The sequence below is a fragment of the Megalops cyprinoides genome, chromosome 12 (genome assembly GCF_013368585.1).
Source record: "Megalops cyprinoides isolate fMegCyp1 chromosome 12, fMegCyp1.pri, whole genome shotgun sequence".
NCBI classification, from domain to species: Eukaryota; Metazoa; Chordata; class Actinopteri; order Elopiformes; family Megalopidae; genus Megalops; species Megalops cyprinoides.
Window position 1 is genome coordinate 7,016,028 of NC_050594.1, and position 19,400 is coordinate 7,035,427.

At 43.2% G+C, this 19,400-nt stretch overlaps 1 protein-coding gene across 1 annotated transcript; it reads right to left on the bottom strand.

Annotated features, from left to right (window-relative positions):
* Positions 1-6,678: 6,678 nt before the first annotated feature.
* Positions 6,679-18,980, bottom strand: LOC118786575 (ovarian cancer G-protein coupled receptor 1). The gene is made up of 2 exons (XM_036541710.1): positions 18,796-18,980; positions 6,679-8,034 (listed from the first exon to the last, which is right to left on the bottom strand). The coding sequence occupies exon 2, from the start codon at positions 7,955-7,957 to the stop codon at positions 6,818-6,820; it is 1,140 nt and encodes a 379-aa protein (XP_036397603.1). The 5' UTR covers positions 7,958-8,034; positions 18,796-18,980; the 3' UTR covers positions 6,679-6,817.
* Positions 18,981-19,400: the final 420 nt, after the last annotated feature.

Sequence of the window (19,400 nt, forward strand, 5' to 3'; positions counted from 1 at the left end):
AGGATGCAGAAAGAACCCAGAGTAACCCCCCCCCCAGCCCACCCCCAACAGCCTCTCAAAGCCGCTGTGCCCAGCCTCACAGCTCGTCTCCTCCAGATTACCATGCTCTTGGGAACAGCCCAGTACAGGATGAGGGGGGGAGTCAGACCGCTCCCTTTCAATCATTGACTAGTGTACCTTTTTTCATTTTAATGACGGCTGCTTGAAATGCAGATGTTTCACACCGCTGAACAGGCAGCACCCCCCCCCCCCCACTGTTACGGCTCTCTAATGTTTGGGCTCATTTCGCCCAGTTTATTCTGACCAGTTTGGGGAGAGAGAGAGACGGTTAACTGTCTCTGTCTCTGACACGCTGCAGACAGAGCCTCATCAGCTCCCTCCCTCCCTCCTGGCAGTTCTGACCGAAATTAGTCACACATCGCACATGGCGAGATAACCCCAAAAAAGCTTCCTCCGAGTTTCACCGATGTGCAAAGGAAGCAGGTTAACCACAACCTGTCTACTAGAAAAATAACACCTCATAGAATTAGGCAAAGTGCCATTAGCGTAAAACATGAAACGCAACTTGTGCAAATGTACACCTAGGCTGTGTGGGGTTTTTGCATAGAATTAGGTCATTAACTATTCTATACAAAGTAATTTGTGTTAATTGTGTTGTGTTCAGTTGTTTGCTTAAAGCAGCGTTTCTCAATCCTGCTCCTGGAGGCCCTCTGTCCTGCATATCTTCTATCTATCTTTGCTCCAAACACACCTGATTGAAATTACTGTGCATGCTCTTGATTAAATCTTGTGTGCTCAGCTAATGAAAAGTGCCACTGGTGAGTTCAGTCAGGTAGGTAGAGCAGGGAAAGATGGAAAACGTGCAGAGCAGGGGGGCCCCAGGAGCAGGATTGAGAATCAGTGGCTTAAAGCATCACACTTTTTTGAATGTTTTAATCAGCAGTGGAAGTTGTGTTCGGTCCCCCCAAGCATCCCATAGCCTCACTCTGGATAGGTTAATGATTGTAATGTACAGTACATGTAATTCGCCCGCTGCTCTTGAAGACACACCGCTGAGCAGTGCTGAATAAAAGATCACAGCAACCTTGTGCAGTCTGTTATCTGCAGGGTTGTACCGAGGCGTGCCGGCGCCGTACCTCCTGAAAAGCCAAAGGTGTGTCAGGGAATCTGCTGGACTCACTTCAAGCAGAGCCCTCCCACGTTATCATTCTCGCCAGAGGCGTCATGGGCAGCTGCTTCTCATCTCATTCAAACCAAATATCCTTTTAAAAAATGTCCGCCTATTTCCCTAAATATAATTTATCTAATAAATCAATGAAAAAGGAAAACATCACAGTCGACCTCTCATAATTAGGATTGTTTTGCTTTCTCGTGCAAGCCTTACCAAAACAAACGCTCTCGGAACTCCCAAAGGGAATCTCATGTTGCAAGCAAAATAAATCGCCTGAAACATATCTGTCGACCGCCGTCCAGCTCCCTGGGAGAAAGTGTCACATTGGTGGCAGTTATTTCACTCACGGCTGAACAACTTAAAATAAGTCTTCCTCTCTAGCTGAAGGCTGTTGTAATGATATCAACAGGACGTTGTTGGTGAGACTGCTGTCTGTGCAGAAGCGGGGAGAAAGAGGGTATCTTAAGGGGAAAGACCTCCCTCAGGAGGTGAAAGTGACGGGGTAGCTGTGTGGGCAAGTGGAACTGGGCTTCTGACCCAAAGGGTCACTTCTCAGATGCAGTTGTACCCCCGAGCAAGGTGCTCAACCCGAATAAGTACAGTAAATATCCAGCTGTATAAGATACATACAAAATATAAGCAATGCAAGTCGGCCTGCGTAAGGGGCCTGCTAAAATTAAACGAATAAAAGTTAGCCAGAGAGAGACGCAGAGGCAGAAGACTGCAACGATCGAGGGTATTGTGTGGAAGTGCTGGTGGCTAACAAGTGTGCTGTTTTTTTTCAGACATAGTTAACTGAAAATATCAACAGCCTTCTTGTGAATTTGCATTTTGACACCCATAGCAACTTACAAAGCAAAGGGACCAAATAAGACCATCATAACAACAGTATGTTTCACCACATCTGAATATTTCAGTTCTTCATACCATGCTACAGTAACAGACCACATCTGAATATGCGGCAGTCCATCAATCTGGTGGGGCGAAGTCCTTGGTCAACTGAACTAGCTTTAAGGTGGTTTATATTACATTACATTATTTTCATTTAGGAGACGCTTTTATCCAGAGGGAATTGTATAGATCATTACATGTTATCTATTTATACAGCTGGATATTTACTGAGACAGTTGTGGGCTAAGTACCTTGCCCAAGGTTATAGCAGCAGTGCCTCAACAGAGAATTGAACCAACAGAGCTTTAGGTTGCAAGCACTGCTCCTTACACTGCCTTCTCAAGGTTTCCAGCACTGGTTTCCAAGATGTATAAACAGCCAGAGAGAGAGAGAAGTGGCTGTAATTGTATTAAGCTGAATAGTTACAGCAGGAGGGGTGGACCACAGCCAGGTAGCAGTTAATGGAGACACAGAAGAGGAAGCCAATGCTGATATAGATGTTCACAGCGGCCTCTTAAACTGCTGGAGTTCTCATCTTTTAAGGCTACAGCGTTGCGTTTGTGTCTCAAAATCACCGTTTTCATTCTCCCGAGCGAGTCTGCTCTGAAGGCACTCATCCTGAGTGCAGGCCAAGCCCTATGACCAAGGCTCAAATCCATTCGTGGAATCTACCTACAATGACCAGCAGCCCACGGTGAGGGAACGGAGTTTCTCCGTTCCACATGCGGAGGTGGTAGGTAGGTTGGCCAGCTTTGCCGCACCACTCTCAACACCCAGTGAATCATCAGAGGCAGCTGTGAGCTACTCAGACGATATCGGTGCAGTAGCATGTATCCTCCAATTAGAGCTCACTGTACTGTGGTGCACTGTGGGACTTGTAGTGTGAAAAATAGCCAAGCTAGCACACGTGTATCAGGGTACTGCGTTCACCTTGCCTGCTGTGAAGAGCTGAGTTGAACATAATACATTTGATAATCACAAAAAGAAAAAAGGGGGAAGAAGTACAAAAAAAAAGAACAACGTGGCATATGAATGACGCATAATGGGCGTGCCTGACTGCTTTCTGGCCTGATTTAGTCATAGCCTTAAGAGATGAGCTGGGTGGCAGTGACATAGGTCATTGTGTGATTTTGCAGAAATGACTAACAACACTGGAATGAATTTTGCAAGAACCAGACACATCACACATTTTCTAGTTTCCCCCAAGAAAAAAAAAAATCAACAGGCTCCTCTGTGGCAGTATCGTCAGGCCAGACCCACATAAAATGATATCTGAAATCCAAATTATAAGGAATACATTTAAAAGATATGTCAATGTGTACACCACACAAAATGTACGAATTATGGTAATATTTGCCACTTTCAGATACTGAATTTTATGTATCGTTTAAGAGCTTCCAAACAGTGGTCCTGAGGGCACATGGCTTGCTAATTTTTGTTTGTTTTTTTCCTAGCTGATTGTCATTATTTAGGTTTCATTGAGCTTTTGATTGAACACTGACCTGGGGTTCACATCTCCTGACATTTATCAGCTGAGAATCCTTCCAGACAGGAACATGTTGTCAGAGGTGTGTGCATGTTAACAAGAACAATTAAAGGTGTTGATCGTGTTAATACCAGACCTACAAAAAAAAGCAGAGGCAGCCGCCCTGAGGCCAAATGATTGTTCAATTAACGATTCCTGGCTCAACAGCAATTGCGTGAACAAATAGTTCAATTTAATCCAATAAATGTAATATGAATCAGTCCTGCTAATTGGTTTAAAGGGTAAAAATGAATGGACATACATATTATGTCTTTTCAAAAGCACACAAACCACACATATATTTCATAAAGCACAATTGGCAAGTGATGTCAATCCCAGATCAGTCCTGACAGTTAAATCAACCTCTAATCAACGAGGTAGTGTATGCCCAGGATCAGTTTTACATAAGAGAGCTACAGAAGTACATTTGTAGAATACAAACGCTTGGTGAAACAGAATATAATTTGGAATGCAATATATAAATTTCTATTACCCTGCATATTAAGTAATTTTGAAGGAATTTTGCTAGTTTGTGTGCGTGTACGTGTGTGTATACCCACACATATACATAGACGTGTATGCGCATACAGTACTTTAAAATGTTGCGCTGCATTTTAAATGCCTTTCAGTATCTTTCCTTTTTGTCTCAGAAGAACACTGTTTGTTTTTTCATGAGACCAGGAAGTCCTTATATGGAGAGATAGTAGTGTATCAAAATGCATTACAGTTTGGCCTGGAGTCAGCCCCTCCCACCCTCAGCAGTACAGGATGTCACTGTTCCCAGATTCCTCCCCCCCACCCCCCCCTCGGTTCCGTTATCTTCACTGAGGAGTCAGTACACCGGGTTAATCCATATTAATAAAACAGACCACCTCATTCTGTTCTGCTCCAAAATACTAGCATGTCATTTAATGGGGGTATATCTGTAATATAGTCCGCCTGAGAAAGTATATTTACAGAAAGCTGTACAAGGAAAAGAAGAGCCCAACATGGGTCATAGAAACAGGGTAATAAATTAGCAACTGTATGCTGATGTGCAGAAAAAAAAAAAAAATCCAGGATGAAGCAATATCTGCCACTCTCAGTCGGTTCATCTCTCTCATCACTCTCAGATCTTTCATCAATGCCTGAATCAATATTGTTACATGTTCCTCACAAGTTTCCTAGAATGAAAAAAAAAAAACATACAACGGACACCGCTTAAACCCATCTCCTGACCGATAATACAAAAATAACACGGTTAAATCCTGTAAAAATATGCTTTGTGCTAAACGCAATATGGACTTCGGCCAAAAGCTCGTTAGATGTGCGGACGGGCACAAACACGCTTGCACTTTCACGGGCGCGCATGTCGGACCGGACAGATACAAGCGGCCCACGCTGTTCCAATCACGTGACGCAACGGAAAGACTTACACAGCTGCTGTCCCCTTTGTGTGTCCCTTAACCCCTGCATGGACCGCTGCGATTGATCAGATTAACGCCGTGACAGTCGCGCGATCAGAAACCTAGTTTAGGTTTTAACCTGAGGCCGGCGGCTGAAAAAAAATCACCTCACTTAGCTGGAAAGAAGTACAAGTGCTGGAGGTCAGTTTGAATGTGTTTAATGTTCATATGTCAGATACGCATCTCCTCACAACGGAAGAGTGCTCTCTCTCTCTCTCTCTCTCTCTCTCTCTCTCTCTCTCTCTCTCTCTCTCGCTTCTCTCTCTCTCTCTCTCTCTCTCTCTCCCTCTCTCTCTCTCTCTCTTTCTCTCTCTCTCGCTTCTCTCTCTCTCTCTCTCTCTCTCTCGCTTCTCTCTCTCTCTCTCTCTCTCTCACACACACACACACACACACACACACACACACACACACAGTATGGAATGTTATCTCCTATAGCATAGTACCTCCGAATGTGGGAAGACAGGAGTTTGTCATCCAGCAAATGAAACTCATAGCATTCATTGCAAAAAGTCATCAGTCTTCATGGTCTCATGGGGCACTTCATTCATTTAACTGCATCCAGAGCTTTTCTTTGCCTAAAAAAAATCTGGGGTCGCCTCCTAACACTGTCCCCCCCTCACCCTCTTAGCCAGCCAGTCCTGAAACTTTCCTAAGCAGTTTGCCTGCTTCCCCTTTCCTTACGTTCAGATTGCTTTTCCAGGACGTCTCATTTTAACCCCCGCCCTCCCCATGTTCTTATGTTTTCCCAGGCCGTGGAATAGGCCGCTTGGGACCCCCCGATCAGACCTTTCACACCCCTTGTGGATATTTATGCTGCCCATATTTTTTTCCCCTTTACTTTGCCATTTACGTATTAAAAAAAAAAAAAAAAAAACATTTTCCCCAAATGGCCCATCATGTCAAAACTGACTGAGGCACCGCTGGACCCAGGGTGGCCTGTATGACTTTCAGGATTGACGCCTGGTCAAAGGGATTTAAGGACAGTTTTACAAAAATAAATACTTAAAAACACTAGATGGCATTCGGGCCCGGAATGTTGGGAGTTAAATCAACCGAACATGGAATGCCCTTTTGCAACCCCTGACATTTCGATAATTTCTCCTTTGGATGTGGAGGAAATTGTACCTTAATTCTCTGTCTTCGGTGAGACTAAATTACATCTTGGAATTCTCTCAGGGCCCGTGTGCATCCGCATTGCTAATCGATACGAGACTCAGCTGAGTGTAGACAGATCAGTACCCTTGACTCAACAGGAACTCATTGAGTAGCGTGGAAGACTACGTCAAAGATTGGATTCGCACAGACTTGCCTGAAAACTGGCACATACTATTCAGAGATGTCAGCTCGAACAGGAAGCTAGTCCAATTCCAAACTCAAGCAGGTGTGTTGAGAAGGAATAGGAAGTGCAACTTCAGCACTGGATTCTACCTTAGTGATTTGTGAATATTAAAAAAAGAGAAATATTCCAAGGACCTCACTGTGCTAATCACTGTTATGAAGATAATTTTCCCTGAGAACGACGGTTACATTATAGCATAGAAACACATGTAAACTTTAATGAGAACCTTATTGACACATTTTGTTGACAGATGCAGCCAAGACACCTGTTTAAGTCAAGATTCTGTCAAGATTCAGTTTGGGGTTAACCTCGACTCCTCAACCGCTGTCCTCCAGGGGCTGGTTTTGTTCCACCTGGACCCCTGATTAAACAAATTTGTTCTTTTTTTTATCCAATTGCAAAGTTCAACCCTTTTCTTATCCTTCATCATCATCAACTGAAACAGCCTACAAGACTGTGGCCCTTGAGACCAGGGTGGAACACCCCTGGCTCAGGTCCCGTCGATCCACACAGTCTTCCCTCTCCTTGCCCCGCCCCCAGGCCTCCTCATTGGACTTCTGCGGCAGGATGATCCCCGTGACTCCGTTCTCATTGGACGAGGGGACCTCGTCGGATGGGGCGGAGCCGCAGCAGAGGACGCGGGCGCAGGCCTCCCGGGCCCAGCTGATCTCGCGCTGGGCGCTCTCGCCCACGAAGCAGTAGAGGGCGGGGTCGGCCACGCAGTTGAAGCTGGTCAGCAAGAGGGAGAAGTGGTAGTAGTTGAAAATGTTCTCGATGAAGCTGCACTCTCTCTCCAGTGCCGTGCGCACCAGCAGGAAGAGGTGGTAGGGCGAGAAGCAGACCAGGAAGATGACGATGGTGCTGGTCACCAGGTGCTTGATGCGGGTCTTCTGGGCGCCGTGGGTGCCCGCGCTCTTCCTCACGGCCCGCAGGACGCGGAAGTACGACACCGACAGGATGGCCAGCGGGAACAGGAAGCCCACGAAGAAGCGGTAGTAGTTGATGGGCCGCTCCCAGTGTGCCATCGGGTAGTGCTCGAAGCAGATGGACTGGTTGGTCTTGTCCATGCTGAGCTCCTTGCGGTGGAAGAAGACCACGCCCACCGCCACCTCCTTCAGCCAGACGAAGGCGCTGGCCGCCGCCGCCGCCCGCATGGTCCGGAAGCCCGAGAAGCGGAAGGGGTGCACCACGGCCAGGTAGCGGTCGATGGAGATGCAGCAGAGGAAGCCGATGCTGATGTAGATGTTCTCGTAGAGCAGGAAGCCGCAAAGCTGGCAGAGCCACTCCTTATACTTCCAGTCGTCGCCCTGGAAGATGTACTGCAGCCACAGGGGCAGGGAGGCCAGGTAGAGCAGGTCGGACACGGTCAGGTTGAGCAGGTACACGCCCAGCTCGTTCCGCGCCCTCAGCTGCTGCCAGGCGTGGTACAGTGAGTACACGTTGGCCGGGAGGCCGATCAGGAGCGCCAGGATGTACACGACGGAGAACAGGTACTGGTGGATGTCGTGTGTTATGTTGCATTCGATTCGCAGCACCTCTGACATGTTGGTCATGGCTCTTTCATGGAGATGGCCACACCTCCCCATGCCCCACCTTCAAACCAGGAAGTGGGAGGCGATGTGCCGATTCTCAGTGCAAATTCCGAATTCCATTCTGCTGGGATCTAAAGGAAATAAAATGGGTATTGTTAGAAATCACATGAATGTTGTACAATTACGTGTCAAATATTCCTACATATAAATAGGATGTGCTATTATTGAGCATACAAGAAGTAATTTCTTTTAAATTAAAACCATTATTATTTCTAATTAAGCTAATTAAACTTTTTAAAAATCAATTTAAAAAAGATATTAAAAAGAAATATGAAGACAGACCACTGTACAGTTTTCACAAATGAAAAAGAAAACAAAATATCTGTCATTGAAATGAAGGATCAACAAAACCACTTTACCTGTAAGAACTTCTGATACTGGTTTTTCTTACTTTTTATGTGGTTTTAACAACACCGTAATCAAAACAACTCTTTTCAATAGTTGATAGTTTACTACAGTCTGCAGGTCCACAACTTTGCAAAACCCAAGCACAAAAAATAGCTATCAACTATGACATTTGAGGGGGAGGTGTAATTTCCTATTAAATATCACATTTGTATGTGATAGTCTGAAGCTGTTATGCTTTTTGGTATAAGCATTAGGTGCTGTATGTGCATTAAAACATTTACTGTGGTGTGCGTACACTTGCATGTGCTTTAGCTATATTAACTTGGACTGTCCTAAACCTACAGTTTAAGCTCACTATTCTTGTCTCTCTTGCAACACATTTAATGCCATTTTGCCTTGATGTCTTTGTAAGCTGCTCTGGATAAAAACATGAATTATAAATGAACAACAACAATTATAATAACTCTTCTGAGGGGTGGCCCCAGCTGACATGCGAAAGAAAGAGCTGAAATCGAAAGCGATTCAAACATTTTTGGCATTTTGTGCTCATTTTCTAAAGCAAATGCCAAAAGGATCCGTACGTGGCCTGTTCTTTTGGATATTATCCACACGGGGCACGCAGGCACCTTTTGTTCTCAGTCCAACTGCAGTTTTGTGTTAGTCTGCCCTCCGTAACCAGTTGGCCAACAGAGTGAAGTACTCTGCAGAAGATTACATCACATTATCATCATTTAACAGCTGCCCTTATCCAGACTTACAATTTTATCCATTTGTGCAGCTGGATATTTACCGAGGCAATCTTTGTCCAAGGCTACAACAGCAGTGCTGTAGCAAGGAATCAAACCACCAATCTTCTGGTTACAAGCCCTGCTCCTTAACCACCATGCTACATTGCGGTCCCAGGAGATGAAAAAGGATGGCGAAGGTAACGTCTTGTCTCCAGCCAATGGAGGGGAAAAAGCAATTCATTCCTGAAGTATAAAGTGTGTCCGTTTCCGAAGATGCTTCCTCCGTTTATTCGAACAGCGGTGTGAGAGCGAACTCTCTGATTACAGCCTCTGGCTTAATTCATCGCCTCAGCTCCAGCTTACGGTGCCAGTAGAATGTCACTGCAAATTCAGCTGAGGCCACTTCAAATAACAAGGCTGCCAAATTACATTTTCTCAATCTGCAGCATTACCACAGACATTCAGGTTATTACAACCAGGTATCCAGCCACCTGTGCTTCATGCTTAAGATCTGAAAGTCTGAAAGCAAGCTGCAAGCATTTTTATTTGTTGGCTCCTTATGACCTTCCTTGGGGGGGTCGCAGTCTGAAAATGAAACATTAGTAGTTTATGTAGCAACACACAGCACAGGAATTCCTTGTTACTGTAGGAGCTTAATATGAGGTCATTCTATAGAGTCATATATCATACTGCTGATATAGGTAGCACAGTTCAATAGTGCTCTCATAAGCATTTAGACTTTAGCATTCTTCTTGCACAGTGATGGTTGATGGTTGAAATTTCTTTCTACTATTTTTGTAGTAATAACACTGACAAAATTTGGTTTCCTTTTTTGGGGGGGGGGGGGGGGGGGTGCTAAACAGTTAAAGCATATACCATGATTAATAGAATAACATCTGACATCTGACATTAATTGCAGTGCATATTATTACAGAGCACAGACATTTTCCTGCAACCAGTTTAATAACATATTTTGTTTGAACTAAAGGCAGCAAAATTTCAGCAATTTTGGAACCCTATAAATTTATACTGGGAATTTAAAAATATTTCAGAAACCTTTATCCAGCTTTGTAGATTTTTATCTAGGAATCAAGGAATACTGTTTTGTACTATACTAGATGCACATGGGGCATTGGTTAAGGAAAAGAAGCAAAAAGTATCTTCGTTACTAGTTTCTTATCTGTATATCCACTCACATATCACTTCAATAGCAGAATATTAAACTTGACCTGAGTGCAATATGATTATGTACTACACTGGCATGAGCTGCTTTACTTCGAGTAATGTCAAATGCTTAATGTTAACCCTATCACCAACACTACTGCTGACCACCACAGCTGCTATTTTTGAACTGGATATCGACTATTCATCGCTGGACTCTTGTTGCCTTTTTCACATCGGCTTCATTTCCTCTTCTGCAAGAAAATTCCCTCTTGGTACACTCTGAGGTAGTAACCAAGGCAACAAGGAAAGAGTAATGCCCTCTTGAAAATCTCACGCCAGAGAACGAGGAATGTGCCTGTCACACCACCGATTGGCTACTGAAGAGTCATTGGAGTCAGGGCTGACGAATCACATGAGTATTGGAACTGGGGAATTGTAGTGTGGATGCCACTGCCACATACAGATACTGTACATTACTGTGCATGAAAAACTTGCAGTTTTCTGGCTTGTTTGCTTGGAGGATTGAAAGTTCAGAATTTGACTTCCTTGCAAAGTAATCTATTTGTCATTTCTGTGTCGAGGTGGTCAGGGATGTCTTTGCAGTTGCTGCAGTTAGGTTGTTTGTCCTGGTAACAAGTCTGTATGGACAGAGCAAATAGTCACCCGCGTTCTCGGCACATCTCTACAGGTTCCTCAATCTCTGCTTCTGCCCGGTGTGTGTTTTTGCCTAGCTCATTGCTTCTGGAACATTCTGCAAATGAATGGTAATTTTTTCATTGGCTGGCGGCAGTCCTTGTCACCAGCTTGACCCGTGAAGCCCAGCACCGATTGTAATCTCTGACATGACAGAAACTCATCTTCTAGGCTGCCGGTCTTGCCCGGCCCTTCGTCAGGCTTGGCAGCACAATTTCAGACTGAGCGCAGAGTTTCAACAAGAATCGTAGCAAACTCGTATTCAGCTATCACCAGGGCCAAATAGAGTCTGAAACTATACTGTGTTCCTGGTTCTAGAATTGTTTTAAGGGACAATTGTGATGACATAATGTGCCTGGTGAAGAAGCTGAAGATGAGGAGGTATATGACATCACACACAAATCTAAATCAGAGACACACTGACAGATTAACGGACTCTGAGAGATCATAAATTGTTGTCTCACGGCAGTCTACACGTAGCAGGGTATTTAAAAATATAGAAAAAATCTGATCTACTGCATAGAAAGTAAAACAAAGTGGCAGTGAGATGTGAAAATGTCAGTAAAGTCTGCAGAGGCTTTATTTACAGGGCGTAGGGTGAGTGCTCTCTGTCTCTCCATGCAGACTATTTACGCAACACTACCTCACTACGACTAAACAATACTCAAGAGCATAACAAACAAACATAAAAATAACGTGCATTGAAGCTACGTCCAAGTAAGTGGGCTGCTTGCATGAAGACATTGGTGGGGTTAGAATGTCCATGCCACTACACACACATAAACTCCTTGAGGTACTTTACATAGGTCTGGGGTTTTTTGCTTGTTTTTGGAATTTTTGTTTCCTTTTTTAATCCAGTCTGGCATCACAGTTTGCACAGTAAGCTCGTCTTACCATAGAAACTTGAGCAGAACTACAGGGCATAGTTAGGTGCAATCCTCCAACACACGTGCATACTGATGAGGGAACCCTGAGTGACCTACTCACCTGCATCCCTGAACACAGCAAATCAGTTTGCCCTGTCACTATGGGCTCATGGTCATTGTCAGAAGACACTGCTGGGTTTGAAACCAGACTGCAGGCCTTAACCTGTGCTCATAGCAAGCAATTTAACTGACCAAACAAATTGGGATAAGAAAATATAATGGTTTCAAATTTTAGACAAAATGATACAAAAGGATCAATACCAGGAAGGGGTCCACACTCCATGAAGTAGGTGGAGATGTTATCACCTACCATGAATATGTCAAAAAATACAGCTTGAGACAGAAGTGGTCCATAAGTGCTGAGCAAGGACCAGATTCCCCAACTATAAATTTAACCTTAACCATTAGAAGCTAAATAGCAAAACTGGTCCTAGATCAGCACTTATGGGCAAATTCTGCCTGGAGCAAAAATGCAGCTGCTTGATGACCGAAATCCTGTGGTTATACTACCTGTAACTTTTTCCATTCGTCTGCTGAAACCTCATGTGTTATGGTTATAATTGTTTAAAAAATGTCAAAAATAGGTAACTGATAGAACGTTAGCTAGTTACATTACTGCAATCAACAGTTCATAAGAAAAAGGCACAAGCTCATTTGTACTCGCACGCTGAACTAGCCTTCAGTTCCCAAGATTTAGCGTCGGCTGCAAGGGGCTGTGACCGAGAAGCACCACGATTGCACAGTCACATGGAGCAGAACACAAGCAGTGTGGCTTTGGAGTTTCCTCTATGTGGGGATTTCAGCATCCCCTTTTTCAATAAAAGACTTAATCTGCCTTCACCGAGCTGGCTGCCTCAGTGCGGAAGCACTACTTTCAGATAACATGAATGTAGTTCGGTGCATCAGATTAGCTCGTTCGGCTCAGTTCAAGTCATCCGTTATCTCCAGCGCAGCAAACATGTTGGATTTAACCAAACAAATTCACATTCCACATACCCGACTCTGCACCTGATACAGCCGTGCAGTGCACTGATAGTCTAGAAACCAAAGTCAGAGGGCTCTCAGGTAGCTTTAATTGGTTGCTAGACAGTTAAACTAGAGGGATAATTTAGTTGTGCGGTCATCTAGCCATCAGTGAGGAATAAAATTAGATAGCAGTCAGCTAACTGTTCCAGTGAGATATCATTAGCGCAGTGCAGTAATGGCTAACTACCAGATATTAGAACATGACAGCATGACTTAGCAATAAATATATAAAGAAATAAAGAGTCTTTGCTTATATGGCACTGTTACAATCCTTCCCTTACCTTCTCCCATGCCAGCAGTGTTGACACTTTTTGCCCTTGGCAACTGATTGTGGATCTGTATCAAAATTTGAAACTAAATGATTGTGTTTTGGATTGAGGGTTGGCAAGCTGATCTTAAATTCCTTGTCAAGTGAGGAAAAAAAACCTGGAGCTGTGTCATTAAAAATGACGGTACTTTAAGTGGGTCAAATTGGCAATGATCTAAAGAGTAGGGATAAAAAATGAATGTGTCACTCTTAAATGAGTTACATGAGGTCACACATTAATATGAACAGTCCCTGTTTTTATCTTTCCACCCCCTACCTGACAATAAAAGACAATAAAAATTTCGATAGCGTGCTTGAATCATGCATCAAAGTGAGACCACAGGTCTCAGATACAACTTGAACACGTTACAAGACGGGAGTGAGAGCATTTTCACACAAAAAATCTCTACATAGTGGATTTACAAGATCACACTCCATATCTCTGGGTGTAATAATCAAATTTACCCAAAAAAACAAAAACAAAGCAATTGGCCTTCAGTCATGCCCCTTAAGTGGTGACTGGTGATCTCTCTTGTAGTGGCCTCAAATGCAAAACAAAAAATAAGCCATTGAATAAATCAGTACATGAAATCATATACTGCGCATATATTCAGCTGATGTGTTCATAATACTCAAGCAAGTTTGGAATTTCACTTGGATCGCTATGAGCCTCAAGAAAATCAGATATAATAATATAATATAGTATAAATACTGCATATCATACGGACCCAAATGCAAAGTGGGTCTTCCAGCAAACTACAGATTTTATAAATGCCACTTGCCCTTGTTGTACCGTCTATTGACAATTGATAACACCAGTTTCATGAAGTGTTGAAAGCTGTCACCATTGCCCAAGGCCACACCGGTGGATTGAGCATGTTTCCAATGCATTCTGAAGACATGATTTTTTTTTTCTCCCCTTTTCACCTTGGTATCAGATTTGCTCACGGAAAATTCGGATGGCAGCATGGAGACACCTTCATGCACTGACCCAGCGAGGCACAAAAGCAGGGCATGCACCAATTCCTCCAAAATGTTCCTACAAACCTGCAGCCCTATGCATAGTGTTTGTAATCCAGTGTGAAACCAAAAACTATTTATATGTTTTCTCAAAAATCAATTGAAATTATTTGAAGTTTCATAAAAACAGTAATACCTCTGTCAGGTGCTAATGATTTGCTAAGTTGTCCCTCTGTGAGAGGAGGGCCAAACCTTGCGATTGTTTCCCCTGCAGTGCATCATGGGATTGGCACAGTGTAACATAGACACTAGCTGTTGGAGAGCAGCGAATCAGAAGACTGCTTTTCTCCCTGACTGACAGCATCAAAAAGTTTAAACACCCCACCCCCCATTGATCACTGAAGTTATTTTACTTTTTGATAAAAGGCAGTTTTTGTTATTTTTTAAAAGGTTTACTTCTTTGAAAAGTACAAAATAACACATTTATTAATCTGGTAGACGCTTTTATCCAAAGTGACTTACAAGTAAAACACATGCAAAAATCCATATAAGGAGTCAACAATATTAGAAGTGCTGCATGACCAAGTTTCAATAGTTGGCCAGACAAGGTACAAGATAGAAAAATTGTGGACACACTGAAGAGTTTTCGGTAATAATAACTGATCAACAGATTTGCTGCACCAAGAAGCAGCATACCTAATTTTGGAATCCCTGGGCAATAGCATCTAAGGACACAAATATTCAACACAACACCAGCAAATATATTCAATCCATGATACCAAACAAGAGGAAGAGATACTAAGGACCTCATAACACAAACAGCTACCCCCCCTGCAACTCCCCCACCCCCACTGCCACCCAATTATCGCGATTATCCTCCAGCAGTGAGTGTCCTCATGCTGTCCCTGTTAGGGGAGGTCGTCTCGCCCCGGCCTGACCCAGAGTCCCGGTCCAGAGAGCCGTGTGTGAGGCGGGCACACTCATGCTTCCCAAGACCCTCAGGAGCGAGATGGTCACGTGTTTCCCCAGCCCCCAGCTTCAATCAGCCAATTACACCAAATACTACATCAGCACTGAACAAGGAAGTGGATTTTTTTCTATGGCCGTATTTCAGAGCTATGAGATTCCCTGTGAGTACACCAGATGTATCATCCTTGACGTTGCCGGTCCAAGTAACTCTTTGCGGTTTGGTTTCCCAGCTCGCAAGAAGGCCGCGGTATTGATCGGCCCCGAGGTGCAGCTAAGTGATTAGCGACATTGTCGACTGGCTGATGTGATGAACCTTGAAAATAACATTGCACAGGAAAGCTGGGGCACCGTAAATCAGAGAGAAAGGATGAGAGAGAGGGGTTGTCCTTAGATATCACTGCCCAGGGCTTCAAAACTTAGATATGCTACTTCTTGGTACAGCAAATCTGTTGATCAGTTATTATTATACTGAAAACTCCCATCTAAGTGTCACGACAGTTTTCCTGCTTTAAGGTTATTTTAACATAATACAATTTTAGCGCATTGCCCATTTATCTCTGATCCCATCATTTTATGTAAGAGGATGTACCGTTTCAGTCAACCAAATGTCAGCAGTCAGCAGTCAGGACTGCAGGGTAATTCTTTTCTGTCTATCAAACAATCAATCAATGAGTCAGTCAGTCAGGAAACAATAATTACTTATTGGCGCCAATCCCATAGAGAACATTACAGAAAAGAACTGTATTAATTGTCTGAGAGCTGACACGATGGATGAGCAAATCCTTAAATAAATATCAGACATTGTTTCTTCATGGAACAAAAACCTTTTTTCTGTTGTAATTTGGCCTTAGAGGACAGACCTTGCACAGGTCACTGTCAATTGCTAATTCAGACTACAGGTCAGTCAACAGCTCATTTCTCTTGGATAATTGCAACTTTGATTGCTACAGAAAACCAGCACACACACATGAGCAATGTGAGGTTTGGGACTTCCAACAGACACTGACAAAATTTGCATCAACACCTACATTAGATTCCACTTATAAGTCTACTCATTCTGAAAGTAATGTTCTCCCAATTGTGGTTATCCATCATACAACATGCATAAACCCCAGCTGGCTTTCTGGTGGAGTCAGTCATAGAAGTCAAACGTTAAAGCAACTGACATTTTTGACATGTGGACCCGGAGCTAAGGGCAAGGCTCAACATAGCGTTTGATGTTGCTTTTCCTGTATGTGAGAATTTTTTTTTAATTGCCCACCCAATTACCCACACCGGAGGTAGCAAGCGCTATCTTGTAATATCATCTGCAGAAGCTTCTGCTTCAACTGAAGGGGCTGAAGCTGCTCTATGTAATCCTTATAGTTTCCTGTTGATTAAGCCATTGTATGGTCTCAGCATAACTCAATAAACTGCAGATTAAAGGCAGACACCTGTACTAATGCATGCCCAATTGCACGTTGACAGTAACGTTGTAGGCTACAGATCTGTCTGTTGTGGAAGAGCAACACAAATTACCATTTAATTGCACGGATGTGCAGCTAATGAAAAATTGATGGACATTCTAAAGGAGAGCATTTTTAATTTAAAGCCAGTCTGTTCCTGTGGACCACACTGCTTTGGAAAGACCCAGTAATAATAGTCTTCAGCAGTAATGGGTAATGGCGGTTATATGAGCAATGCAAAATTGTCCAAAGACAGGAGCACAACCATTATTGTTTGTCATTTTGACAAATTAATCATATTTGTAAATTACTTTCACCTTGTTCATTTGGTATACAGTACTGCAATTCTTTGACAAATGTATCCTCCAATAGTGAGTGTTCACCTAAATGTGGTCACTACATTTACATTTATTCATTTGGCAGATGCTTTTATCCAAAACTACTTACAAGTGAGGTACAGTACAACACAAGTGAAAAAACCTTACTGCATGACCAGGTTTCAATGGCTGGCCAGGCAAGGTACTAACTAACAGCTAAAGCTAAAGAGTGTGTTAAACCATTAGATTATTTAAAAAAAATAGTAATGACATATATATATATATATATATAGTTTAGTAGGAGACAGTCTGCGATATGAGAAGTTCCTTTAGGATGTAGTGTGTTTCAGGTGCTCAGGTGAGAGTGGAAGAGCTGTGTCTTAAGATGTTTCTTTATTTTCGTCACTAATTATATATATTACGTGATTATTAGGGTGGGATATTCAAAATGTCTTGGGATACATGTTAAAAATTAACGCGACTACTTAAACCAGGATATTTGTGTCAAGTGTGCAAGCCTTGTTGTGGTCTTTCAGGCTTGTCAATCTGGCAGACTTTACCATCATTGGATTTTCTTTTATTTATTAATGTACAGACAACAAGATCGGCGTTTTGATATTTTAGTGAAAAGATAATTGTATCCATTTCTGAGGCGAATATCTAGAACAACCAAGCAGACCGGTTTAGCTGACCGGTTTCATCAACGTATGTGATGTGGTGAATAATTATTCAAGGAAAGTCGTAACGACTCAGTTTCAAAATCCCCGCTCTCGTCCGCGTTAGCAAAGTCTGCTGTAATTTTGAAATGAGTTAGTTTGGAGAATGTCCAACCACCTGGTCTGATCGAATTATATGATCGAACGTGCTGATACGGATTACCTGTGCTTCATACGGCACACAAGAAGGTTCGCTTGCCACCAACAACGACGGATGCCAGTTTCATGCGTAGCTATATCCATCACTGGCTTGTGCCGCACGACCCCATTAAACTTGGGTTTGACTGACTCACAGTAACAGTGCGCTATTCGGAGGTCAGCCATCAGCAGGGGTAATTAGTGGAAGACGCGGTCAGTGACGATTCCATCCCGTGCGAGCGAAAGCGCCCTCCGGCTCTACGGCCACCAGAGAAAACGCGTGGCGGTTTTGACTGCAGTGACCCGTGGCCACAGCTCTGAGAAGCCAGTTACCGACTGGCTGAACGCAGAGAAAGACAGCGTAGCACAATATTTTGAAATCATAATGATCACTTAACTATATACAACATATTCTGTGTCTCCGGTGTCGCCTACCCTGCCGAACAAGCCTTTTTTTGAGAGGCGCTGAAAATGTTCTGATGAACACGAGAACTACCTCTGTCGGTTCTGCATACTCCTTCAGCTGCAATGCACGATGTCCCTGAAAAGTCGACCCAACTTAAGGTGCTCAGACTCGATGAACCAATACGGGAAAAGCCATGATTTCCACCTTTACAATGGTCTGTGTAACAAAAGCCAGCATCGGCTTCAAGACCAGTGTCCAACTTCACCCCTCATAATACTAACTGCTGCCATATTAACGAAAGAGTATAAAAAGAAAAATGCGCACGACTACTGCACGTGATAAAAACAGTCACGCATCAAATGGATCAGAATACAGCAAATAAGACAATCGCTTTCGGCCAAGCATTTCTAGTTTAAATATGACAGATTAATGTACGTGGATTACTTAAGTGCCAGCCCCTTTACATGAGAAAACATCGATTTTTGTAAATGCAGTTTGTATCAGTTAAAATAAATCCTTAAAAGTTGTGACTATGCATCTATACCCAAGACACAAATCGATTGAAAGGCTTCCAGTGCACAAAACCACATGAATCAAACAAGCATGTTTTATTCGAATTAAAACTGTTACCGAAGATCATGTAACTAACTGTAAGGTGCATGACAATTTTCGCTTTTATCCAGTCTTACCTTTTTTCCACCTCCCGGTCAGAGCGCATCCATTCGTCCGTATCCAGACGCAGTCAAGTGAGCCGCGCAGTCCTGCAATTACCTCCTATCCCCAGAAAGCGTGCGGAGAGACTGTAACGCGCAGAGAATGAGTCCCCGTTCACGTTTCACATTGTCTGGGCGGATGTGTACTGTATTTAAAAGTTTTAGTTGCCTCTCTTCAGACTTGGCGCCTACGCAAAAAAAGAGTGAATTCCGAGAACCACTTTAAGGTAATAAACGGAAGTCGCTGACTTGCTGCGTATTGTTGGCTAACCCTTTCAATGACTTCTTCCACCCTCGAACTCCACATAGGGGCAGCCACACGAGCTCAATTTTTTCCAGTACAAATGCTTTAGTATGTTTGCAAACCCTGAAAATCTCCGCTTGTAATATTAAATGAATAATACCAGTGTCTTGCCTCAGCTTTTGAGTTCATTTTTCATCTTCCTATCGTCACATAATACATTAATTGAAACCACCTGCTATCTCATTTTTGATGTTCTTGACTTTGACAGTCCCTGGTTAAAGGGTTATGCTAACGTAAATATACGCCAAAACTAGCCGAAACCATTATGGGCTCTCCA